Genomic DNA, 26,789 nt, shown 5'->3' on the forward strand with positions numbered 1-26,789 from the left:
ATATGGGAATTTTCCCATGACTACTCATGTATAACTTATTTTGAATTGCTTGAGTTCTTGTGGGTGGGTGGGGGGGGGTCCAAGTGGAGGGGGGGAAAGAGAAGTTGGAACACAAAGTTTTTTAAAAATTGATGTTAAAATTTTGTTTTTACATATATTTTATAAAATAAAATTCTATTAAAAAAATAAAATAAAATAAATTTTAAAAAATAATTAGGGGTTCTCCATGCCCAAAAGGCTATAAAACTGTGCATACCCTTTGAATCAGCAATAACACTACTAGATCTATATCTCAAAGAGATTACAAAAATGGGAAAAGGACCCACATGTACAAAAATATTCATAACTGTTCTTTTTGTGGTAGCAAAGAATTGCGCATTGAGGGGATGTCCATCAATTAGGGAATGACTAAACAAGTTGTGGTATATGAATGTAATGGAATACTATTGTGCTATAAGAAATGATAAGCATAAAAAAATTTTTAAATTTTAAAAATAGAAATGATAAGCAGATAGAGTTCAGAAAAACCTAGAAATACTTACACAAATTGATGCTGAGTAAAATGAGCAGAACCAAGAGAACATTGTACATAGTATCAACAACATTTTGTGATGATCTTAGCAATATGATGATCCAAGAAAATGCCAAAAGACTTATGGTGGGAAATGCTCTCCACATTCAGAAAAAGAACTATGGATTCAGAATGCAGACTGAAGCATACTATTTTCACTTTTGTGTTTACTTTTTCGTTATTGTCCTTGCTTATTCTTTCTTGCATTTTTTCCCCATTTGGTTGTGTTTAATGTGGAAATATGTTTAATATGATAGTAATGTATAACCTATATCAAATTGCTTGCTGGCCTCAGGACTGTGGGAGGGAAGAGAGGGTGGGAGAAAAATTTGAAACTCAAAAATATCTTGGGGGCAGCTAGGTGGCGCAATGGATAGAGCACCGGCCCTGGAGTCAGGAGTACCTGAGTTCAAATCTGGCCTCAGACACTTAACACTTACTAGCTGTGTGACCTTGGGCAAGTCACTTAACCCCAATTGCCTCACTAAAAAAAACCAAAAAACAAAACTTTACGTGTAATTGAGAAAAATTAAAAAGAAAAAGGAAAGTAAAAAATAACTAGGGGTTCTCTATGATAAAATGTTTCTAAGTAGAAATGAGAAGTCTATGAACTGATTAGACAAGTCCATTTTTATGAGGAATCAGAATCTTATAAACCCTTACAGGCGATGATAGCTTGTGCAAATACTGGAAGTAATTCCTTTTAATTCACAGAAACACACTTGGTGCCATATTCTGTGCTACATACCCCATAGGCTTTTTTTTTTTTAATGTATAAGGTATTTTATTTTTTCCGTTACATGTAAAGATAGTTCTCAACTTTTGTTTATACAAGCTTTACAATTTCAGATTTTTCTGCCTCCCTCCCCTCCCTCCCCCCTCTCCTAGACAGCAGGTAATCTGATATAGGTTATATCTATATACATATACATATAGATATATATATACACACACACACACACACACACACACATATATATATATATACACATAATAACATTAATCCTATTTCTGCATTAATCCTGTTACAAGAGAAAAAATCAGAGCAGTGATGCAAAACCTCAAAATAGAAAAAAAAACCCAACAGCACCAAAAACAAAAGAAATAGTATGGTTCATTCAGCATCTATACTCCACAGTTCTTTTTTTTTTTTTCTTGGATTTGGAGATCCTCTTCTATCATGAGTTCCCTGGAACTCTTCTGTACCATTGCATTGGTGAGAAGAATATAGTCCATCACAGTAGGTCAACACTCAATGTTGATGATACTGTGTACAATGTTCTTCTGGTTCTGCTCATCTCACTCATCATCAGCTCAAGTAAGACCCTCCAGGTTTCTCTGAACTCCTCTTGCTCATCATTTCTTACAGCACAATAGTATTCCATTGTATTCATACACCACAACTTGTCCAGTCATTCCCCAATTGATGGGCACCCCCTCAACTTCCAATTCCTTGCTACCACGTAAAGAGCAGCTATAAATATTTTTGTACATGTGGGTCCCTTTCCCCCTTCCATGATTTCTTTGGGAAAAAGACCTAAAAGTGGAATTGCTGGGTCAAAGGGTATGCACAGCTTTATAGCCCTTTGGGCATAATTCCAAATTGCTCTCCAGAATGGTTGGATCAGTTCACAGCTCCACCAACAATGCATTAGTGTTCCAATTGTCCCACAGCTTCTCCAACATTTATTATCTTCCTTTTTTGTCATTTTAGCCAATCTGATAGGTGTCAGGTGGTACCTCAGAGTTGTTTTAATTTGCATCTCTCTAATCATTAGAGATTTAGAGCATTTTTTCATATGGGAATAGATAGCTTTGGTTTCTTCATCAGAAAACTGCCTGTTCATATCCTTTGACCATTTCTCAATTGGGGAATGACTTGGATTCTTATAAATTTGATTTAATTCCCTATATATTTTAGAGATGAGGCCTTTATCAGAAGCACTGGCCTCAAAAATTGTTTCCCAGCTTTCTGCCTCCCTTCCAATTTTGGATGCATTGCTTCTGTTTGTACAAAAATTTTTTAATTTAATATAATCAAAATCATCCATTTTGCATTTTATAATATACTCTATCTCTTGTTTGGTCAAAAACTGTTTTCCTTTCCAAAGATCTGATAGGTACACTATTCCTTTCTCTCCTAATTTACCTATGGTATCACCTCTTATGTCTAAATCATGTATCCATTTTGACCTTATTTTAGTATAAGGTGTAAGATGTTGGTCTATGCCTAATTTCTGCCATACTATCTTCCAGTTTTCCCAGCAGTTTTTGTCAAATACTGAGTTCCTATCCCAGAAGCTGGAGTCTTTGGGTTTATCAAACACTACATTACTAGTGTCATTTACTACTGCATTTCCTGAGCCTAGCCTATTCCATTGATCTACCACTCTATTTTTTAGCCAGTACCAGATAGTTTTGATGACTGCCGCTTTATAGTAAAGCTCCAGGTTTGGTACCGCTAACCCACCTTCCTGTGAATTTTTTTTCATTATTTCCCTGGATATTCTTGACTTTTTGTTTTTCCAGATGAATTTTGTTATTATTTTTTCTAGCTGTATAAAATAATTTTTAGGTAGTCTGATTGGTATGGCACTGAATAAGTAAATTAATTTAGGCAGGATTGTCATTTTTACTACATTAGCTCTGCCTATCCATGAGCAATTGATATCTTTCCAATTATTTAGATCTGATTTGATTTGTGTGAAGAGTGTTTGGTAGTTGTGTTCATAGAGTTCCTGGGTTTGTCTTGGCAAGTAGACTCCCAAGTATTTTATATTATCTACCGTTACTTTAAATGGAATTTCTCTTTCTATCTCTTGCTGCTGGGCTTTGTTGGTCATGTATAGAAATGCTGATGATTTATGTGGATTTATTTTATATCCTGCTACTTTGCTAAAGTTGTTAATTGTTTCAAGTAATTTTTGAGTTGATTCTCTAGGATTCTTTAAGTATACCATCGTATCATCTGCAAAGAGTGATAGTTTTGTTTCCTCCTTGCCTATTCTAATTCCTTTAATTCCTTTCTCTTCTCTGATTGCTAAAGCTAACATTTCTAGGACAATATTAAATAATAGGGGTGATAATGGACATCCCTGTTTCACCCCTGATCTTATTGGGAAGGCCTCTAATTTATCTCCATTGCATATAATACTTGCTGATGGCTTTAGGTAGATACTGTTTATTATTCTAAGGAAAGCTCCACCTATTCCTAAACTCTCTAGTGTTTTTATTAGGAATGGGTGTTGTACTTTGTCAAAAGCTTTCTCTGCATCTATTGAGATAATCATATGATTTTGGTTGGTTTTCTTATTGATGTGGTTGATTATGTTAATAGTTTTCCTAATGTTGAACCAGCCCTGCATTCCTGGTATAAATCCCACCTGGTCATAGTGTATTATCCTGGTGATCACTTGCTGTAACCTCCTTGCTAATATCTTATTTAAGATTTTAGCATCAATATTCATTAGGGAAATTGGTCTATAATTTTCTTTCTCTGTTTTTGCTTTGCCTGGTTTTGGTATCACCACCATATTTGTGTCATAAAACGAATTTGGTAGAACTCCTTCTTCACCTATTTTTCCAAATAATTTGTATAATATTGGAATTAATTGTTCTTTAAATGTTTGGTAAAATTCACCCGTAAACCCATCTGGCCCTGGGGATTTTTTCTTAGGGAGTTCATTAATGGCTTGTTCAATTTCTTTTTCTAATATGGGTTTATTTAAGGATTTTATTTCTTCTTCAGTTAACCTGGCAGTTTGTATTTTTGTAAATATTCATCCATTTCATTTAGATTGTCAAATTTATTGGCATACAGTTGGGCAAAATAATTCCTAATTATTGACTTAATTTCCACTTCATTGGTGGTAACATCACCCTTTTCATTTTTGATACTGGTAATTTGGTTTTCTTCTTTCTTTTTTTAATCAAATTAACCAATATTTTATCTATTTTATTGATTTTTTCATAAAACCAGCTTAGTTTTATTGATTAATTCTATAGTTTTTTGCTTTCAATCTTATTAATTTCTCCTTTAATTTTCAGGATCTCTAATTTAGTGTCTAATTGGGGATTTCTAATGTGTTCTTTTTCTAGCTTTTTAAGTTGCATGCCCAATTCATTAATCTCCTCTTTCTCTTTTTTATTCATGTAAACATTTAGAGCTATAAATTTTCCCCTAAGCACTGCTTTGGCTGCATTCCATAGATTTTGGTATGTTGTCTCATTATTGTCATTCTCTTGGATAAAGTTATTGATTGTTTCTATGATTTCTTGTTTGGCCCATTCATTCTTTAGAATGAAATTATTTAGTTTCCAATTGATTTTCATTCTACTTTTCCCTGGCTCTTTCTTACATGTAATTTTTATTGCATCATGATCTAAGAAGGATGCATTTACTATTTCTGCCTTTCTACATTTGACTATGATGTTTTTGTGCCCTAATACATGGTCAATTTTTGAAAATGTGCTATGTACTGCTGAGAAAAAGGTATATTCCTTTCTATCCCCATTCAATTTTCTCCAGACATCTATCATGTCTAACTTTTCTAGTAATCTATTCACCTCATTCACTTCTTTCTTATTTATTTTTTGGCTAGATTTATCTAATTCTGAGAGGGGGAGATTCAGATCCCCCACTAGTATAGTATTACTGTCTAATTCCTCTTGTAACTCATTTAACTTCTCCTCTAAGAACTTGGATGCTATACCACTTGGCACATACATATTTAATATTGATCTCATAGGTTTTTTAAGGACTCATGATGGGATCCTTAGCTACCACACAAGGTTGAGGTCTTAGATTGAGGAGGTAAACCTTTAACCTTAACTTCAATCTTAGAAGCTGGATGTTACAGTGGATAGAGCCCTGGACCTGGGGTGAGGGAGACCTGAATGCAAATTCAGTTATGTGATCCTGAGCAAATCATTTATTATTTGTTTGCCTCTGTTACTTCATTGATAAAAGACAGTTAATAATAGCACCTACCTTCCAGGGTTGTTGTGAGGATAAAACAAAATAATGTTTACAAAGTCCTTTGCAAGCCTTAAAGCAATATATACATGCTAGCTATCATTAAAACATGATTTATGAGTTACATACTATTAAAGCCCCTGTGTCTGAATATTTGGAAATAGTCATTCACTTTTGGCCATATGGAAGTAAAGAAGAGGAAAGCAGCTAAGAGAGTGGTATAACGGAAAACAATAGAATGAGATCTTTTTGTTCATTGCAGCTAAGTGGATGTAACAGGGCACATGCCAGGTGCCATCTGTTTTTGGCAGGAGGGCACCATTGTGGCATGGATGCCATATCAAATCCAACTGCCAATGTGGATCCTGGGGCCAGCATTCTGAACGACACTCAGTTATATAAAAATCTTTAGTTAGCTATTTTGTGTCCAGCACATTCTGTTCACTCACAGAATAGTTAAAGACACACTATAATCTCCCCTCCACCCCACCCCAACGCTATGTTGCTCTACAAGTATTTTAAAAAACATTTAATTATTTCTTTATTTTAACATTTTTCTTTGTTAATTTTGAGTTCCAAATGCCCTCCCCTCTTCCTTTCCTCCCTTCCTCCCACTGAGAAAGCAAGCAATATGATGTCAGTTATAATGTGAAACCATGCAAAACATATTTCCACATTTATATTAAAACAAAAGCAAGAAAAATAAAGTGAGAAAATTATAATTCAATTTGCATTCAGAGTTCATCAGTCCTCTCTTTGGAAGTGGATAGCATTTTTTCATCATGAGTTCTCTGGAATTGTCTTAGATCATTGGATTGATCAGAGTATCCAAATGTCTCATGGTTAATCATCATTACAGTATTGTTGTTACTCATTACAACGATCTCCTGATTCTTCTCACTTCATTTTACATCAGTTTATATAGTTCTTGCCATGTTTTTCTGCAGCCATTCCCCGTGTCATAGTATTCCATCCCGATCATATGCACAACTTGTTCAGCCATTTCCCAAATGATGAGCATCCCTTCAATTTCCAATTCTTTGTCACCACAAAAAGAGCTGCTATAAAGTATTTTTGTACATGTGGGTCCTTTTCCCTTTTTTATGATTTCTTTGGGATACAGACCTAGTAGTGGTATTGCTGGGTCAAAGGGTATGTGCAGTTTTATAGCCCTTTGGGCTATAAATTGTTCTCTGAAATGGTTGAATCAGTTCACTAATCCACCAACAGCTGTTCATTATCTATGAGTATTTTCTGTGGCCTCAGACAAGTCACTCAAGGATCAGTCAGGCAATATGGGTTACAGACATGTTGATTCAGAGGGCAAAGAACATATTTTATCTTGATGTTTGTTTCAACTTTGTATTTATTTATTTATTTATTTTGGGTGAGGCAATTGAGGTTAAGTGACTTGCCAAGGGTCACACAGCTAGTAAGTGTCAAGTGTCTGAGGCTGGATTTGAACTCAGGTCCTCCTGACTCCAGGGCTGGTGCTCTATCCATTGTGTTACCTAGCTGGCCTTCAACTTTGTATTTATAAAAATATTTTCGAATTATGTTTTTTCTAACATTCTTCTAGTTTATTTGCAGACCAAATGCTGCTTCAACAACAAAAAAATGCAAAAGAGATGTGGCTTTGAAATAGGAGTAAAAACTGACTTGTCTGGTTTGGGAACAAGTGCAAATGTCCTTAGCACACTAGAAAACTGCCTAAGGAAGGTCCTTTTTTGGTCAGTTTGGTCCTCTCTGGGGAATTCTCTCTTGGTTAGAAGGATCAGCCACAACCTCTGTTGAATGGGAACGGTTCCCACTTTTAAAACATTGTTCTAGCAATCACCTTGTGGGGTCACTGATGCAATTGTTATTCATTTTGAGGATGGGCAAGCTAAGGGCCAGAGAGTTGAGGTGACTGACCACAGGCTAGGAAGCTGAAGCACAGAGAGACGAGGTCATTTGTTTTTAGTCACACAGGTGGTAAGTTTTAGAGACAAGCTTAGAACTCTGGTCTCTCCCAACTCCAAATCCAAGCTTACTAAATGTTTATCTTTTTAATAGATGATTCAGGGAGTTATAAAGAAACAGGAGATATCTACCACCAGCCCCTCTCCACCCATCCATTCACCCAGGTTAGTAAGGAACTGACTCTCTGAGAGAGGACTGGTGCTCTAAGGCACCAGTATACTTTTGTTGTTGTTCAGTCACGTCCAACCCTTTGTGACCCATTTTGAAGTTTTCTTGGCAAAGATACTGGAGTGGTTTGCCATTTCTTTCTCCAGTTCATTTTAAAGATGAGGAACTGAGGCAATCAGGCTAAGTGACTTGCCCAAGGTCACATTAGTCATGTATGAGGCTGGATTTGAGCTCATGAAGATGAATCTTCCTGACTCCAGGCCCAGCATTTTATCCCACTCTGCCACTTAGGTACTCCCGATTAAAATGTACCCATCGGCAACTTCAGCCCATTCTTCTTACCTCTGACATCTGAAGCCAGGGAGAACAAATTTAATCCCTCTTCCATGTGACAGCCCTTCAAATATTTGAATGCAGTTACTATATATTCTTTTTTTGTTTGTTTTGTTTTTATTTTTTTGCAGGGCAATGAGGGTTAAGTGACTTGCCCAGGGTCACACAGCTAGTAAGTGTCAAGTGTTTGAGGTCAAATTTGAACTCAGGTCCTCCTGAATCCAGGGCCGGTGCTTTTTCCACTGCGCCACCTAGCTGCCCCAGTTACTATATATTCTTAAAGTATTCTCCAGTTTAAAAGCCCTTACTTCCTCTAAGTTTAGGGGAATTAAATAAGACAGACTGAGTGAAAGAACTAAAGGTACAAGATCAATAATTTAAATTTGATATAAGTAGTTGTCTTCATTTCTGGAAACAGCGGTTTGTGGTATTTATATAGTTCTTGTGTAGATCTTGGTGGATAGATTTCCAACTGTTTATACATTTTATAATTGTTTTAAATGGAATTTCACTGTGGATTCTCAAGAAGAAGAATACTGTTTAATGAAAACAAGATACTTAAGTCAAATTTTTGCTCCTCTATAAAAGAAATAATTGTGGAATAATTATTTTTTAATCTTTTGTATTAGTTTTGGTATGAGTTGCTTAAGGACTGGACTGGGACAATGGCTATGATAATTGTGTGGGACAATTATGGATTTGAGTCAGATTAAACTCTGAGGATGGAGTATGAAAAATACCTAGCCTCCCCCCCCCCCCCCCCCGCCCCAGAATAGCTAGCCTCTTCGCTTTGCCTAAAAGTTAATTGCTTGTCAAATTCTCACTGTCTTCTTTAAGTTTTATTGTTGAGATAACGGACTTGGGACAGTTCTGTAAACTTTGGGGATGGAGTCTGGGAGATATCCAGTCCCCCAGTAAGTTTTATTACTTGTCACAGTTCTACCAATTAGCACTATTTACTTTACTTCTGCTTAGTTCCCACATGCCAGCTACACCTTAGTTTATGGCCTGTAATAAAAAACTCCCCTCTCACATGTCAGAATCCCAGTCCCTGTCATGGATTAATTGCAGTCAGATAAGGGAGTGATTTCTGCCTCCCTCTTTCTTTGACATTCCTCAGACTTGTACCCCTTCCCCTTCTCCCCTTTGTTCTTGGACATATCTCCATACATGGATCATGAGCTGGGTACACATCTTGAGTGAGACAGGATTGGATGTTAGATTGTGAGCTCATCCACCCTAGGTATACGTGGGGACAGTCCTTTTCAAGATTACTATAAAAGCCTAGAGGATTGGGCATATCTTTGCAAGACTTCAATGTGTAATTGGGTTTTGCCCGTCCTCATGAGGATGTAATATATCTGTCTCTGCTTGACTTGGTGGTCTCCTCAAATTATTTGGGTAAACTGAGGCAGTTTGTCCCAAACAATAATGAAGAAGAAAAGGAAGAGACAATATTCTAAAAAAAGAATTGGCAATGTATTTAATGAAAAAAAGGAGAAAGAATTGGGAGCTTGAGAAACTAGAAATAAGGATAACATTGCTGCTGCTGCTGGTGAGAGGGAGTCAGGTCATCTTCATTCCATTTCCAAGTAAAGCAATCCTTGCAGCTTTCACAAACCTCTCCCTGCCTTAACCATTAGATGCAATTGATTACCCTCCTTTGTTTTCTGAGCTATTGGGCAAGAATGTGGAAAATTTAATCCACATTGATAAAAACTAAATCCCTTAAATGCAAATAAGTCTGGTTTCACAATGACCGGAGTGAAGTTAAAAAAAAAAGGAAATTGATAACAGAGGAAAATGTCAAAAAAAATTTTTTTTAGAGATCATTTAATTTGACCTCCCCTCTTTGTTATAAATAAGAAGACTAAGGCCCATAGAGGTATAAACAGTCACACAGGAATTAAGTAGCCAAGGCAGGATTTGAACCCAAGTCTTCTGATATTTGATGCACCATTTATACTGCTCTGCTACATTATCCCCTCCTCATGCATATGAAGAACATTTCTTTTTGAATTGGATTTGGGTAGGGAACTGCTGGTAAGAAAGCTTCCTCAACTGCTCTACAACCTACTCTTAGAAAATTTCCTGGGGCATTGATAAGTTAAATGACTTGCCTAAGGCCATCCAGCCAGCTGGTATGTGTGTGAGGTGGGACTTAACCCAAGCCTTCTTGACTCCTAAGGCCATCTTATCATCCACCATGATGAAATAACCCTCTATGATGAATATTTGTCAGAACACATGGAAAGAAATTGTAGGATTTCCCCCAAAGGATAGATTCTTATTGAATAGAGAGGCTTTGATTGAAGGCAGGTGAAAGGAGTAGATAATTTTTCAATGTCTTTTCTAACTTTGTAATGCTATAATTCATAGACAATTGAGCTCAAGTAGTATTATTATTTGTACCTATTGGTGTCACAAGACAAAAAACAAATAAAAAATGAAGTGTAATTGATGATATAAAAATGTTACCTATTGGGGCAGCTAGGTGGCACAGTGGATAGAGCACCGGCCCTGGAGTTAGGAGGACCTGAGTTCAAATCCGGCCTCAGACACTTAACACTTACTAGCTGTGTGACCTTAGGCAAGTCACTTAACCCCAATTGCCTCACTAAAAAAAAAAATGTTACCTATAAATATAATATGGATGGTGTATTATAAACTGGAGACTTATAAACAGAGTGTTTATGGAGTCTTGAATAAGAAACAAGGTACTTTTAGCCAAGGGAATCAGAAGATGGTAGAGGGAGGTAGCATTGGAGCTGGGTCTTGAAGGATGATTAGGATTTCAACACATATTGAAAACGGTGGAATAGCTAAGGGATGAGAGTATTCCAGACAGAGGGAATTGCAGGAGCAAAGGCATGGTCCCCTTGGAAAGATGCATTTGGGGAATAGAAAGTGGTCCAATTTGGTTTTTGAGTAAAAGGACTTAGTTTTGTAATGTAATATTATCCATGTTTCATTGTATTTTATTTCCCAACTACATTTAAATATTTCCCAATTACATTTTAATCTGGCTCCTGCCACACTGGGAATTGTTGTGGGCCCTTTTCACTTGGATGATTAATAAAAGCTGCACCATAGGTCCAACAATTTTCACTTGTTTGGAGGTTTCTCACAGCTGGGGACTTTGGGGAGGTGGGTTTTGTTTGATGAGGGGAGAGTGAATTGTGAATGAGGTTGTATGGATGAAGGTAAAAGTGGAGACTAGAATAAAAAGTTCAGAAAATATCACTTGACTACAAACACATTAAAACAGGAGAAGGTTCCAAGTGTTCATGGCTGATGAGTTTCATTTACACAACACTTAAACCCCCAACAAGGAATAGGAATCTGAATTCCATCACACAGTCATGAAGAAGGCAATGACAGGAGCTCCCAGGTATTTGTCAGGGGAAGCATGACTCCTTAGTGGGGCAGATTGTTATATGAGACCCTTTTGAGGGCAGCCAGAAAAAGGGGAAGACTTTCTCAGTGAAAGTAGCAGAAAAAGTGAAGATGTGACTCATAGTCTCAGTATTGTAGAATGATACCAAGCCCTCTTCGTAATCCAAGATAACTCTGATCTTCTTGGGATTCTCTTTCAACACAATACTAGTGCAGGGTGAGGTCAGAGCCTGGTACTGACTTTGGTACAGCCCGATAGCCCAGATTCCTTCTTCAGGTCTTAGCTTAAACCATTGTTTCCTATTCACTGATTCTTTGACAACTCCCAATCCCCAGTAACCTCCATGAGTAACCTCTGTATCCCAGTAGTGCTTCCCTGAGTTGAAACCTTGAGCCCCCAGGACACAGGAAAAATAGGAAAATCTCTTTGGGTTCCTGGACACATCCTGTTTGGTCCCTATGTTTTTCACATTCTGGTGATCCTCTGTCACCATAAGAAAAGCATTGGCAGTTTCTGGGTCCAAAGTCATGGAATCTGGGGAGAGAAAACCAGAGAGAGCTTGTTTTTTTTATTTTTATTTTAATTTGTGTGTGTGTGTGTGTGTGTGATTTGGGCAATGAGGGTTAAGTGACTTGCCCAGGGTCACACAGCTAGTAAGTGTCAAGTGTCTAAGGTCACATTTGAACTCAAGTTCTCCTGAATCCAGGGCCAGTGCTTTATCCACTGTGCCACCTAGCTGCCCTCAAGAGCTTGTTTTTGGAGGGAATGATCACAGTGGAGATCCATAGCTTGGTTCTATAGGTTATAAGTGAGTCTGAAGGGAGGGAGTGGGAAAGGACTCTGGCTGGATGCCAACTATGATTCTTCCTCCCTCCACCCCATTTTTTCCAGAGGAAGGTACCTTTCACTCTACATCCAAAGATATTTCTACTAAACTATGTCAGAAGTAAGACTACTTTCTCAGAATCAGTGCTTTATCTCTTTCCACAGCAGGAAAGACCTGAGGATCCCCGGAATCTGGCTCAGATTCTATTGGCCATGAATGGTCAACTCTATTCCTCAAATGGTTATAGCACCAGTCTCAGAGTCCCGAGGCTTCTCTGAAATAAAGAAAGCTGAGCTTTGTCTGTGTAAAGTGGAGTTGTCTGTGGAATAAACAGAAGAACCAAGTTTTTTTTTTTTTTTCCAGTCAATTTTACAGCCTTATTAACTGCTTATTAACTGTTCACTCTCCTTGGTTTCAGATTTCATTACCTTCAGATGTCTTTCCTGTATTGTGAACAACATTGATTTGTATTGCCCTCCTATGTTTCATGAAAACCATAAATGTGTTTGAAAGTCAGCCCTGCCAGGCAAATACAAGATCTGCACAGGAGTAAACTGGGTTCTGTGACCCAGTCCTATTTTCTTTGAATATGACATCCTGATAGCCGTCATTGCTTTAGCTCCCTCCCCTACACCCCTCAAATATCCAGGTTATGGAAAGGAATATGCCTTCTTTGCTTTTTTAAAAAATTAACAGGTCAGAAAACTAATGTAGAAGGATACATCCTATCTCAGGTCTGAGAAGGAGGTGATAAACTTAAATATGCAGAATGAGACACAAGGTTTTGGATATGGCCAATATGGGAATTTGTTTTGCTCCACTCCATATTTGTTACAAGGGTTTTGTTTTGTTATTTTTTTTTCCAGTATGTATATGGAGGAGGTGGGAGGAAAAAATAAATGCTTAACAATTGGAAAAAAAGAAAGGTGATATCCATTATCGATAGCCTTACCAGACTTGTTATTTTGAGCAATTTACCTCTTATTTCTATCACAGAAGATGGTAGATTTTCTAGGGGGAAAAAAATTTGAAATTTTTTGAGGCACATTGAGACAGTTGCTATGCATATGTAAATTATTACTAAAAAAAAGAACAGTTGGTTATGCATCACAGCAGAGGCTTCATCATGATCTTGGTCAATGGTTGTCAAGCTTTTTAGTCTGAGGACTTCTTTACACACTTAAAAATTATTGAGGACCCCAAAGAGTTTTTGTTTATGTAGGATATATTTATGTGTGTATATTTGTATGTAATATATACACACACATTTATTTACTATGTTAGAAATTAAAATAGATAAATTTTGAAAATATTTAGTAATTCATTAAAATAATAAATCCATTTCATGTTTACATAAATATTTATGGGAAAATACTGTATTTTCCTAAACAAAAAGAATTAGTGAGAAAAGATGCATTGGTTTATATATATTTGCCAGATTCTTTTTTTTTTTTTTTTGGTGAGGCAATTGGGGTTAATTGACTTGCCTAGGATCACACAGCTAGAAGTGTTAAGTATCTGAGGCCAGATGTGAACTCAAGGTCCTCCTGACTACAGGGCCAGTGCTCTATCCACTGCGCCACTTAGCTGCCCCTGCCAGATTCTTTAATATATGGCCTACTAGAAGACAGTTGGATTCTCATATCTGTTTCTGTATTTATTCTACTGTGATATATTGTTCTATTGAAGTAAATGAAGAAAATCTGGCCTCAATATAGAGTTAGAACAGGGTCCTCATCATAAGTATTATAATAAGCAAATAATGTCTTAGTATTATTATGAAAATAGTTTTAGCCTTTCAGACCCCCCTGAAAGAGTCTCATGGACCTAAAGGGGTCCATGGGCCACATTTTGAGAACTGATGGTCTAACTGTTCATGGATCAGTAATAAACATTTCATAAAGGGGCAGCTAGGTGGTGCAGTGGATAGAGCACCGGCCCTAGAGTCAGGAGTACCTGAGTTCAAACCCGGCCTCAGACACCTAACACTTACTAGCTGTGTGACCCTGGGCAAGTCACTTAACCCCAATTGCCTCACTAAAAAATTAAAAAAATAAATAAATAAAACATTTCATATGAAAACAACTATAGCCTATTACCTTTGAACTGTTGTAAGCAATGGCTGAGACACAGGTGTTTTTGGGTGAAAATCTTGATTCTCTTGTCCAGGTCAGGGAACTTGGAAGTTGGCATAGGAAGCTTAGTATTATCATGCCTAAGGACAGACATGGGATTTTGAAAATCAAGTGAGAGTTTTGTATTGCTCACGTGAAAGTGATGTATGTGTTGCTGTTTTTGTTCCCCTAGCACCTAGTACTGAGTAGCAGGTGCTTAATAAATACTTGTAGATTGACTGATTGAATTGAAAGGGCCAAGAAGAACAATGCTTTTCACTAGAAATGGCATTTGCAGGGGGCAGCTAGCTGGCACAGTGGATAAAGCACCTGCCCTGGATTCAGGAGGACTTGAGTTCAGATCTGGCCTCAGACACTTGACACTTACTAGTTTTGTGACCCTGGTCAAGTCACTTAATCCCCCATTGTCCTGCAAAAAACCCCAAAAAACCAAAACTTCTAAGAGGCCAATTTAGGCTGCTCTGATATAAAGAAATGACATTTGCCAGATCCAAGAACAGTAAGACTTGCTTAACACTTTCTCCTGCTAACTTTACTGTTCTTTCTTGTCATGGATGTTCTGAAATCTCTCAGGGAGACTGCCTGTCAGAATCCAGTGCCACTGAGCCACCAGTCCACAAGGAACTTGACAGAAACTCTTTTCTTCTTCCCACGTCAGTGGAAATGCTTTGGGTTGGAGACAATAATCAAACTAAAAATGATGAGTGTATTAATGTCTTACCTGCTCCCTCCTTTAATGACAACACTTAAATGCTTTTAACAGGATCATAAATTTAAATCCCTAAAGGGAGCTTAGAGTCATCTAGTCCAAACTTATCATTTTACAGAGGTTTGGAGAAAGTTAGCTTGAACAAGGTTCCCCTGAGAAGTTTAGTAGCAGGCCAAGACAAACCCAGGGCCCTCTGACTCCAAATAGAGTGTTCTTTCTACTATTTTTCTTCATCTTTCCTTCCAACTTCTCTAGGTTCCAAGCAAATAAACAACTAGCCACAGGCAAGGTACGTGGCTTTCTTTGTTCATCATGTGTCCCATAATGTAACTACTACTAATCCTGCATCATCAGATATCTTCTCAAGTCTTTTTCAGGGGACAAGGTTGGCAACAGCCTCTGAGAATCCTGTCTATCCATCTACATACCTGCGCAAGATGGTCCTGACATCCTGTAAGGAAAACAAAGAAGACTCAGGTTCTGATGTGCATTGCCCTGGATTTCTTCACTTTATACCATAGCCTACTGGATTAGCATTTATCTAGCACGTTTGTTTTGCAACTTAAAAATGAGCTTCTCCGGGGGCAGCTAGGTGGTACAGTGGATAAAGCACCGGCTCTGGAGTCAGGAGTACCTGAGTTCAAATCCGGCCTCAGACACTTGACACTTACTAGCTGTGTGACCCTGGGCAAGTCACTTAACATCCATTGCCCCGCAAAAAACAAAAACAAAAACAAAAAAATGAACTTCTCATCATAAGTACATTTTCTGGGATTACAGAGATGCATCTGTTCCTACTTTCCTGGCCTTTTTACACATATGGCTAAATTCATTATTTGGCAAGATTACTTAGTAAGTAGGATAAGCTTAACCATCTAACAAAGCCATGTTGCTCAGTAGATTCTTCCCTTTACTGCTCTGTTAAGATATTTAACTATGATAATGGTGATAGAATGATGTATAAACTGACAGATACAGTTGCTTTGCTAGTTGGGTTTTGCTTATTTTTTTTTCATTGTTGCAAGTGGGTATTCACGGAGAGGGGTAGATACACACTGGAAAACGATTCTATTGTAAATGTGGTATAAGTAAAAAGTTATTAACCAGAGGAAGAAAGTTTATCATGTTCTTTAGACTTATTACTAGCCATTCAGGTCAATTTCAGACCCATTTCTTGCCTGTACTTACATCATCTCTGTGAGCTAGTAAGAAATTGGTATTATGGTACCATCAAGTTAGTAGAATCCCAAAAGGAGAAATCCAAAAAGTAACCTAACAAGCAATGGGCAGAATTAGGCTGAGATTTCAAATCTAACTTTCAACTTTATGCCCCATGTACTGGACTAGTTGCCTTCTGAAGGTGGAATGATCTTGTGAATGCTTTTGTCAGAGCTAATCAATCATGTTAATTAACTTTTTCTGCCTCAAAATGAGTCACTGAATTGACCTTTCTGCTTGGACAACACATTCCCACTTTTGGAGATGGGAGTGCTTTGCTTGGGTTTCTTTATATGTCTTCTCTATAGGGAGATTAAGTGACCTGTCTTGGAAAGCATTGGCTAATGGTATAGAATATTCCTCCCCCCAGCCCCCATCCCTAGCCTTCTTCCTTGATTCACTATTCTAACAGCCAACCTCTAAGAATTCATTTTCAGGCTTTTGTTGATTCTTCTCCATTTCTTTTAAAAGGTTGCTGAGAAGAGTCCTCTCTTCCAAGAGCGTATTAATATTCTCATCCTGTGTCTTTAAAATAGCCTCGTCTATCTCCTTCAGCTGGGCCAAGAAGTCTTGTTCTTTCTGCACTAAGAATTGGTGGAGTTTTTCAAATTCAGATGTTATCTTCTGCCTCTCTGTTTCTGTTTGTCTCTGAAATATACAAAGATAAACAGGAAAGGGAAAGCTATTTTTTAAAAAATCCCCACCCAGCATTAATGAATCTTTTTTTTTATTATCACACATAAATAACATCACATTGTAAGTCTTCTTTCCTCTACTATTATAGTACCATCATTACGTAAGATAGGAGTTTCTGAGAGCAAAACATTTTATCCTTTTAAAAAGATGTTAAAACTTCAAATGTATAAATATTAGGTGATGCCTGCCTTTAGCAGTGATGCCTAACCCTAGTTTTATACCCATTCCAAGGATGTCTCTAGTTATTTATGAAAGCAAAATTAATTTAAATTCTCTTTGATTTTTAGGAAATAGTGAATTCAATTAAACAAACATTTATTAAATTGCTGTTATGTGCAAAAGCATTTTGCTAGACACTGACAATACAAAGACAAAAAACAGTCTCTGCCCTCATCCCTGTCCTATATTCCACTGGGGGACTGTAATGTTTACACAAAGAAGTATGAGGTGGGGTATGAAACATGTTTCTTACCTGTGGGATTCAGAGGGATAGGCAATAGGGAAAGCTGAATCAGAAGGATATTGGAAGCAAGGACTCTGCATACTCAGACAGGGATGAAGTCATATGAGAGGCTAGGAGATGGGGTGAGATTTTGCATGCAGTTATGCAATTTTACCTTTCCTGCTTGCCTTGTGTGTGTGTGTGTTGGGGGGGAGAGGTACTCCCTTAGAAAGCATTGCAGGAGGGGCAGCTAGGTGGCACAGTGGATAAAGCACTGGCCTTGGATTCAGGAAGACCTGAGTTCAAATACGGCCTCAAACATTTGACACTTACTAGCTGTGTGACCCTGGGCAAGTCACTTAACCCTCATTGTCCTGCAAAAAGAAAGAAAGAAAGAAAGAGAGAAAGAAAGAAAGAAAGCATTGCAGGTCCACCATTTCATACAACACTATTATCAAGAGTGGGAACAGAAAAGCCAAGATGGGGAGCTGGCTATGGGGGTAGCTGCCCCTAGTCACTTGATGCTGAAGTTACTATTGCTTCCACTTAATTTAGGCTTGGCAAAGGTAGACTTGTAACAAATCCCCAGAGCTGAGTGGCTGAAGTGAAGATTCTGGGAAGATACGGGACCAAGGTGTTATGATAGCAAGATCGAGCAGTAGGTAAGCCAAGGTTGAGATGAAGCAGGACTGGACCAGCAAAGCCAAAAAGCTGGTGAGATAATACTAGGAGATAGTTTGAAATCCCTCTCTTCAATAATTGTTCAAAATGCTGATCTAGGGGGTTCCAAACAAGCAATTCCTTCCCTAGATCTTTCGCACAATCTACCATCTGGAATAAAGTTTTGGGGAAATGGTTGGGCTTGATAACTATTTTTATTTTTAAGCCTTTACTTCACTTTAACAAAACACATTGCCACTGAAGTCTTATGAAAGATATGTGTCTCATGAATGAAGTTGGTTAATAAAGAGAGATAAATTTCTCAGTTAGTGATGTGGACTAGAGCCATATTGAGATTTCCATGATTTTGATATCTTAGAGCTATATTCCATTTTATTTTCATACCTCTACATCAATATTGAATTGGGGAAGATAGTGGAGGAAAGGCAGTGGCTCCCCTGAGCTATCCTCAAAACCCCTCCAAATACCTTTAAATAATGCCATAAGATGATTCCTAGAGCCCAGAACCCACAAAAGGACAGGGTGAAATAATTTTCTAGCCAAAGACAACTTAGGAAGTCGACAGGAAAGATCCATTGCATCCAGTAAAAGTGGAGCACAGTCCTGTACAGACCAGGCCCTAGCAAACCAGGAGCAGGCTTTGGCAGCTACTGAATCAGCAGCAGCAGCAGCAGCAGCAGCAGCAGCAGCAGCAGCAGCAGCAGCAGCAGCAGCAGTAGCTACTGCTTCTGTAACTATCAGCCCACAGACAGTAAAGGGGTGGAACAACTGATCAGAATAAGATTACAGGATTCTCTTTGCTAGCACTGAGGTAGGACTCTGATGCTTTGCCTAAACTCAGATCCCAGTTGTAGTGCTGGGAGGAAGTCCCAGGGTGGGGAGGAGTGTTAGTGCACCAGAGATTTTGGTAGCCCCAGTGGAACAGGGACCCTCCTCAGTTCCAGGGTAAAAAAATAACTTGTGTTCTGTCACAAACCAGAGCACAGGACAGGAGAGTAGTAAACACACCTCTCCTAAGATCATACCACCTTTGAAGAACCAAAAACTTACAAATCTGTAGAAGTATCTTTGAAAACAGCTGCACAAAACCCCTGAAGCTTGGGACAGTGTACCCTCCATCCTGGAAATAGAGTCCTATTTTAACAAAGAGTTAAAAGTCAAGAAGTAGGCTGGGGAAAATGACCATAGAAAGTTACTATGGTGACAAGGAAGATCAAAATACACCCACAGAAGAAGAGAACAAAGTCAAAACTCCTATATCCAAAGCCTCCAATAAAAATATGAATTGGTCTCAGGCCATGGAAGGGCTCAAAAAGGACTTTGAAAATAAAGTAAGAGAAGTATAGGAAAAAATGGGAAGAGAATTGAAAGAGATGCAAGAAAATAATGAAAAAAAGAGTCAACAAATGCAGAAATTGTTTAATGTGATTGTACATATATAACCTGTATCAGAATGTTTTCTGTCTTGGAGATGGGGGAAAGAAAGGAGGGAGAAAAATTTGGAACTAAAAATCTTATGAAAACAAATGTTGAAAACTATCTTTACATGTAACTGGAAAATAATAAAATACTTTTATGATTAAAAAAAGTCAACAGCTTGGTAAAGGAGACACAAAAAATACTGAAGAAAATAACACACACATATATATATATATCTTGGTGGGGCAATGAGGGTTAAATGACTTGCTCAAGGTCACACAGCTCATAAATGTCAAGTGTCTGAGGTCAGATTTGAACTCAGATCCTCCTGAGTCAAGGGCTGGTGCTTTATCCACTGCGCCACCTACCTGCCCCAAGAAAATAACATCTTAAATCATCTTAAAAACCAGATTAGGTCAAATGGTAAAAAGAGGTACAAAAAGCCAATGAAAAGAATACCTTGAAAAGCAGGACTGGCCAAATGGAAAAAAAGAAGCACAAAAATTCACCAGAGAAAAAAACTTCTTAAAAAGTAGAATTGGGAAGCCAAGATGGCGGAGGCAAGGCAGTGAGCTCCCAAACTCATGACACGATCACTCCAAAAAACATCCAAATAACACCATAGGAAAATGCCCGGAGCAGCAAAACTCACAGAAGAATGTGTTGAAATCATCTTCTAACCAACAACAGTTTGGAAGGTCAGAAGGAGGGAGCTGCTGTGATGATACAGGAGTTGAGCCCAACCCCACAGTCACCCTGAACACAGATCCAGTCCCGGGAAGGCCTCACCAGAGAAGCAGACCCCCAGAGTCTCTGAATCAGCTGAAGCGCCAGTGTTGTCTGGAACTACGCTCACAGTCTGGTGAGAGGGCCGAGCCCTGGGCAGGGGAGAGACTACAGGGGTCTATGCTGGTGCTAAGGCAGAACTTGGATTTTACACCCCTGCTGAGAACCAGGAGGTAGGCTTGAGTAGCAGTGGCCCAGGTGGGGGAGGGGCACAGGCTCCTTGGAGCTAACAACCACAACACACAAAGCTGGTTGATTAGCAAGTTGGTCTGGGGTCATCTAGGACCAGGGAACAGGCCAGGTGAGTGAAGAACCTGATTCTCCTTAAATCATACTACCTGGGACTTCTTAAGCTTGGGATACTGCAGCCTGGAAACAGTGCCCCACTTTAAGGAGCTAAAAGTCAAGTCAAAGAAAGGCAAGATGAGCAGACAGAGAAAGGTGAGGACCATAGAAAGTTTCTTCAGTAACAAGGAAGACCAAGGGGCACCCTCAGAGGAAGATGTCAACATCAGGGCCCCTAAATCTAAAGCTTCCAAGAAAAATACAAATTGGTCTCAGGCCATAGAGGTGCGCAAAAAGGACTTTGAAGATAGTTAGAGAGGTAGAGGAAAAAATGGAAAGATAAATGAGGGTGATGCAGGAAAGACATGAGAAAAAAGTCAACAGCTTGAAAAGTCAAATGGAAAAGGAGGTACAAAAGCTTTCTGATGATTGCCTAAGAATGAGGATTGAACAAATGGAAGCCAGTGACTTTATGAGAAACCAAGACACAATACAGCAAATCCAAATGAATAAAAAATAGAGGGCAATGCGAAATATCTTCTGGGAAAAACTGCTGACCTGGAAAATAGGTCCAAGGAGAGATCATTTGAAAATTATTGGTCTACCTGAAAACCATGATCAAGGAAAGAGCTTAGACACCATCTTCCAAGATATTCTCAGGGAAAATTGCCCTGAAATTCTAGAAGCAGCAGCTAAAATAGAAATTGAAAGAATCCACCGATCACCTCCAGAAAGAGATCCCAAAAGGAAAACTCCTAGGAATATTATAGCCAAATTCCAGAGCTCTCAGGTCAAGGAGAAAATATTGCAAGCTGCCAAAAAGAAAGAATTCAAGTACTGTGGAGCCCCAGTCAGGATAGCACAAGATCTAGCAGCTTCTACATTAAAGGATCAGAGGGCATGGAATATGATATTTCAAAGGGCAAAGGAAATGGGATTACAACCAAGAATCATCTACCCAGCAAAACTCAGCATAATCTTTCAGTGGAAAAAATGGGACTTTAATGAAAAAGAAGACTTTCAGATATTTGTGATGAAAAGACTTGAACTGAATGGCAAATTTGACTTTCAAATACTAGACCCTAGAGAACCATAAAAAAAATTGGAGCTGGGGGACATACCTGGGGTCATACAGTGGGTGACTGTCTTGTGTCTGAGGCCAGGTTTTGTCTGGGATCCCCCTGGGTCCAGGGGTGATGATTTGTCCACTGTGTCACTTAGCTAGATGATAACATCTTTAGGGTTAAATTGAGGGGTGAAGTGAATTCACTGGGGGAGGGGGAAGGGCAGAAGTGAAATCCTACATGAAAGTAACAGGAAAAGGCTTATGGAGTGGGGGAAGAGATGGGAGAGGAGCAATGCAGTAAATGAATTTTACACTCATCAGAAAAGGCTCAAAGACCTTACACTCATCAGAGCTGCCTCAAGGAGGGACTAACACACACACACACACACACACACACACACACCCAACTGGGTGGAGTAATCTATTTAATCTGGGCAGTAAATGAGCCTAACACTCATCAGAATTGGCTCAAAGACCTCAATCTCATTAGAATTGGCTCAAGGAGGGAATAATGGGCACACCCAATTGGGTGGAGTAATCTCTCTAACCCTGCAGGAAAATAGGAGGGGAAGGGGATAAAGAGAGAGGGGCAAAAGAAGGAAGGGCAGAGTGGGGGAGGGGACAGACAGAAGCAAATTCCTTTTGAAGAGTGATAGGATGAAAGAAGATGGATAATAGAATAAATATCATGGGGAAGGAACTAGGATGGAAGGGAAACAGTTAACAATAGTAATCATGACAAAGAGAAAAGGGGAAAAATTATACAAAAAATATTTATAGCAACTCTTGGTGGAGGCTAAGAATTGAGAATCAAGGGAATGTCCATCAATTGATGAATGATGGAAAAAGCTGTGTTATATGATTGTAGTGGAATGGACTTGTGCTACAGGAAATGACAAACAGGATGATCCCCGAAAAACCTTGAAAGACTAATGAACATCAATGTATAGTGAAGTGAGCAGAGCTGAGAGGACATTGTGCATAGTGACAGCAGTATTGTTCAATGAGCAATTGTGATTGACTTAACTACTCTTGGCAGTGCAATGATCCAAGACAATCCCAAGGAACTAATGAGGAAGCTTACTATGCACCCCTATAGAAAGAACTGATAAAAAGAACACTTGTGGATTGTACATATATAACCTGATTGCGATCTTGTGGAGGGGGGAGGCAAGGGAGGGAGAAAAATTTGGAACTCTAAATCTTATGTAAATGAATGTTGAAAACTACCCTTACATGTAAATGGAAAATAAAATAAATGTTTATTACTAACAAACAAACAAACAAACCCAAAAGAAAATCAAAAATAGAAAAAAAAAAGAAAGAAAATTATTGGACAGCCTGAAAGCCATGATCAAAAAAAGAGCCTAGACATTATCTTTCCTTTTTTTTTCTTTTTTTTTTTTGGTAAGGCAATTGGGGTTAAGTGACTTGCCCAGGGTCACACAGCTGGTAAGTGTCAAGTGTCTGAGGCTGGATTTGAACTCAGGTCCTCCTGAATCTAGGGCCAGTGCTCTGTCTACTGCTCCATCTAGGTGCCCCCTAGACATTATCTTTTTTTTTTTTAATTTTTTAAAATTTTTTTAGTGAGGCAATTGGGGTTAAGTGACTTGCCCAGGGTCACACAGCTAGTAAGTGTTAAGCGTCTGAGGCTGGATTTGAACTCAGGTACTCCTGACTCCAGGGCCGGTGCTCTATCCACTGCGCCACCTAGCTGCCCCTAGACATTATCTTTTAAGAAATGATCAAAGAAAACTGCCCTGATATTCTATAACCAGAGAATAAAAGAGAAATGGAAAGAATCCACTGATCATCTCCTGAAAGAGATCCTAAAATGAAAACTCCCAGGAATATTATAGCCAAATTCCAGAGCTCCCAGGTCAAGGAGAAAATATTGTAAGCAGCCAGAAAGAAACAATTAAAATACCATAGAGGCACAGTCAGGGTCACACAAGATTTAGCAGCTTCTACATTAAAAGATCAGAAGGGGGGAAGCTAGGTGGCACAGTGGATAAAGCACCGGCCCTGGATTCAGGAGGACCTGAGTTCAAATCCGGCCTCAGACACCTGACACTTGCTAGCTGTGTGACCCTGGGTAAGTCATTTAACCCCCGTTGCCCTAAAAAAGAAAAAAAAAGAAAAAAAATCAGAGGGCTTGGAATATGATATTTCAGAGGGCAAAGAAACTGGGATTACAACCAAAAATCACCCATGCAGCAAAACTGATTATAAATCCTTCAAGGGAAAAATGGGCATTCAATGAAAAAGGGGACTTTTAAACATTCTTAATGAAAAGGCCAGAGGTGACTTTCAAATATAAGAATCTAGAGAAGCATAAAAAGGTAAACAGAAAAGGAAATCATAAGGGATTTTAAAAGGTTAAACTGTTTACATTCCTCCATGGGAAGATGATATAAGAACTTTTTCAATATTAGGGCAGTTAAGGGCACAGGTGTGAGTTGAAGATGATGATATCTAGCAAAAATAAAATTAAGGGGTGAGAGAAGTGCACTAGGAGAAAAGGAAAGGGAGGAGGTTGAATGGAGTAAATTATCTCACATAAAAGAAACAAGAAAAGGCTTATAGAGGGGAAGATGGGGGAAGTGAGGGAAAGTGAGTGAACCTTACTCTCATCAGAATTGGCTCAAAGAGGGAATAATGTACACACTCAATTGAGTATAGAAATCTATCTTACCCTTTAGGAAAATAGGAGGGGAGGGGGACAAAAAGGGGTGGAGTCTGTGCTAGAAGGGAGGGCAGAATGCAGGAGGGGTTGTCAGAAGCAAAACACTTTTTGAGGAGGGACAGGGTGAAAGGAGAGAGAGAATAGAATAAATGGGGAGGAGGAAAGGGAATAGGATGGAGGGAAATATAGTTAGCAATAGTAATTGTGAAAAAACAATTGAAGCAGGTTTCTCTGATAAAGGCCTAATTTCTCAAAACATATAGAGAACTGAGTCAAATTTATAAAAATAAGAGTCATTCCCCAATCAATAAATGATCAAAAGATATGAACAGTTTTCAGATGATGTAATCAAAGCTATCTGTAGCCATGGTGGTGGTGGGGGGGATGCTCTAACTCCGTATTAATTGGAGCAACACAAATCAAAAGAATTCTGAGGTACTATCTCTTTTTGTTTGGTTGGTTTTTTGTTTGTTTTTTTTGGTGGGACAATGAGGGTTAAGTGACTTCCCCAGGGTCACACAGCTGGTAAGTGTCAAGTGTGTGAGGCCAGATTTGAACTCAGGTCCTCCTGAATCCAGGGCTTCATTCACTGCAACACCTAGCTGCCCAGGACTATCTCTTACTTATTAGATTGGCTAATAGAACAGAAGAAGAAAATGACAAATATTGGAGGGGATGTGGGAAAAAATGAGACATTAATGCATTGTTGGTGAAGTTCTGAAATGATTCGACCATTCCATACAGAGATTTGTAACTATGCCCAAAGGGCTATAAAACCATGCATACTCTTTGACCTAGTACTACCACTGCTAGGTCTGTATCCAAAAAGAGATTAAAAACCAAAAACCAAAAAAAGGAAAAGGACCTATAGGTACAAAAATATTTTGTAGTAACAGTTCTTTCTAGTGGCAAAGAATTGGACGTTAAGGGGATGCCCATCAATTAGGGAATGTCTGAACAAATTGTGATAAGTGATTATGATGGAATACTATTGTGCTATAGGAAATGATGGGCAGGAAAAAAAATTACAAATGTAAACTAAGAAATGATAAGCAGAATGCTCTCAGAAAAACCTGGAAAGATTTACATGAGATGATGCAAAGTGAAATGTACTCTGTACAAAGTAACAGCAATATTGTAAGCTGATCAGCTATGAATGACTTGGCTATTCTTGATGATCCAAGACAACTCTGAAGGACTTATGATGAAAAATGCTATCTATTCTCAGAGAAAGAACTGATGGTGTCTGAATAAAGATTGAAGCATAAATGTTTTTTACTTTATTTTTCTTGAGTTTTTTTGTCTTTTTTTAACAGCATGACTAATATGGAAATGTTTTGTATAACTACACATGTATAATCTATATCAAATTACCTGTCTTCTCAAAGGAGCGGGGGAGGAAAGAAGATAATTTTGAACTGAAAGATTTTTAAATGGATGTTAAAAATTGTTTTTACATGTGATTGGGGGAAAATGCTGAATAAAGAGAAAAAAAAATAAAGGTGAAAAAAAGAAGCACTTTCCCCAGCATACACACTGGGAAATCAGGGTGATGAAAAGGGGTAAGTAATCCAAGAGTTCAAGGACTTGAGCATACTCTGGTAAATGGTGGGGATACTGTAGCCTTTATGGGAAGCTCACATTGGTGCAATGGACTAGTTTTTATGAAACTACTTGATTGGTTGTTTGAGTGTATTGCCACCTGATGGTCAATGTTTATACTGCATTCCCTTGCTGGTTAATTAATAAGGTGACAACTTACTTTTCTGTCTGTTCACAGCCATTCCAGAACATTAACACAAGTAAATGTAGCTTAATTTGAGGGAAGAAATAATGCTAACAACTTGAGAGGTCTGGAGAGGTTTCCCATGGGAGCCAGCGGGGGAAAAAAATGTATTCCAGGTAGAAAATATAGACTGCAAAAGTGGGAAAAGGAATGCTGATTTGGAAAAACAGCACATAGACCAGTTTGGCCAGAAAGTGGAGTTCATGAAGGGGAGTAATGTGAAGGAAGCCTGGAAAAGTAGGTTGAAGCCAGATTGAAAGGCTTTAAATGTCAAGCTAAGGAGTTTGCATTTTATCCTAAGGGCAACAGGTATTCCCTGAAGACTTTTTGAGCAAGAGGGTATCATGGTTAAACCTGTGGCTTTACAAATACTGTTTTGGCAGCTGTGTGTCTAGGAAAGGTTTGGAAATAGACTTGGAAGCACGGAGCACAATTGGAACACTATTGTATTCATTCTAGATCTGATGAACTAAGTCTGAAGCAAGGTGGTGGCTATTTGACTGGAGAGAGGGGGATGTCCAGGAGAAATGTAGAATTGATGGAGCAGGGGTGAGGGAGGATGAAAAATCAAGGATGACTCTAAGGTTGTTATTCTGGGTGGCTGGAAAGATGGCAATACCTTCAGCAGAACACAGGGAAGTTTAGCAG

The 26,789-nt window shown here is 38.5% G+C and overlaps 1 protein-coding gene across 1 annotated transcript in view; it reads right to left on the minus strand.

The window, feature by feature from the left end:
• Window positions 1-11,407: 11,407 nt before the first annotated feature.
• Window positions 11,408-26,789, minus strand: part of LOC122738667 (tripartite motif-containing protein 10-like) — a 37,398-nt gene continuing 22,016 nt past the window's right edge. The window contains exons 3-7 of the mRNA XM_043980635.1: window positions 16,712-16,942; window positions 15,505-15,527; window positions 14,332-14,447; window positions 13,211-13,243; window positions 11,408-11,940 (exon numbers count right to left, since the gene is read on the minus strand). Coding sequence (XP_043836570.1) covers window positions 11,408-11,940; window positions 13,211-13,243; window positions 14,332-14,447; window positions 15,505-15,527; window positions 16,712-16,942 — 936 coding nt within the window. The remainder of the gene's footprint in view (window positions 11,941-13,210; window positions 13,244-14,331; window positions 14,448-15,504; window positions 15,528-16,711; window positions 16,943-26,789) is intronic.

This window comes from Dromiciops gliroides, chromosome 2 (assembly GCF_019393635.1).
Source record: "Dromiciops gliroides isolate mDroGli1 chromosome 2, mDroGli1.pri, whole genome shotgun sequence".
Lineage (NCBI taxonomy): Eukaryota > Metazoa > Chordata > Mammalia > Microbiotheria > Microbiotheriidae > Dromiciops > Dromiciops gliroides.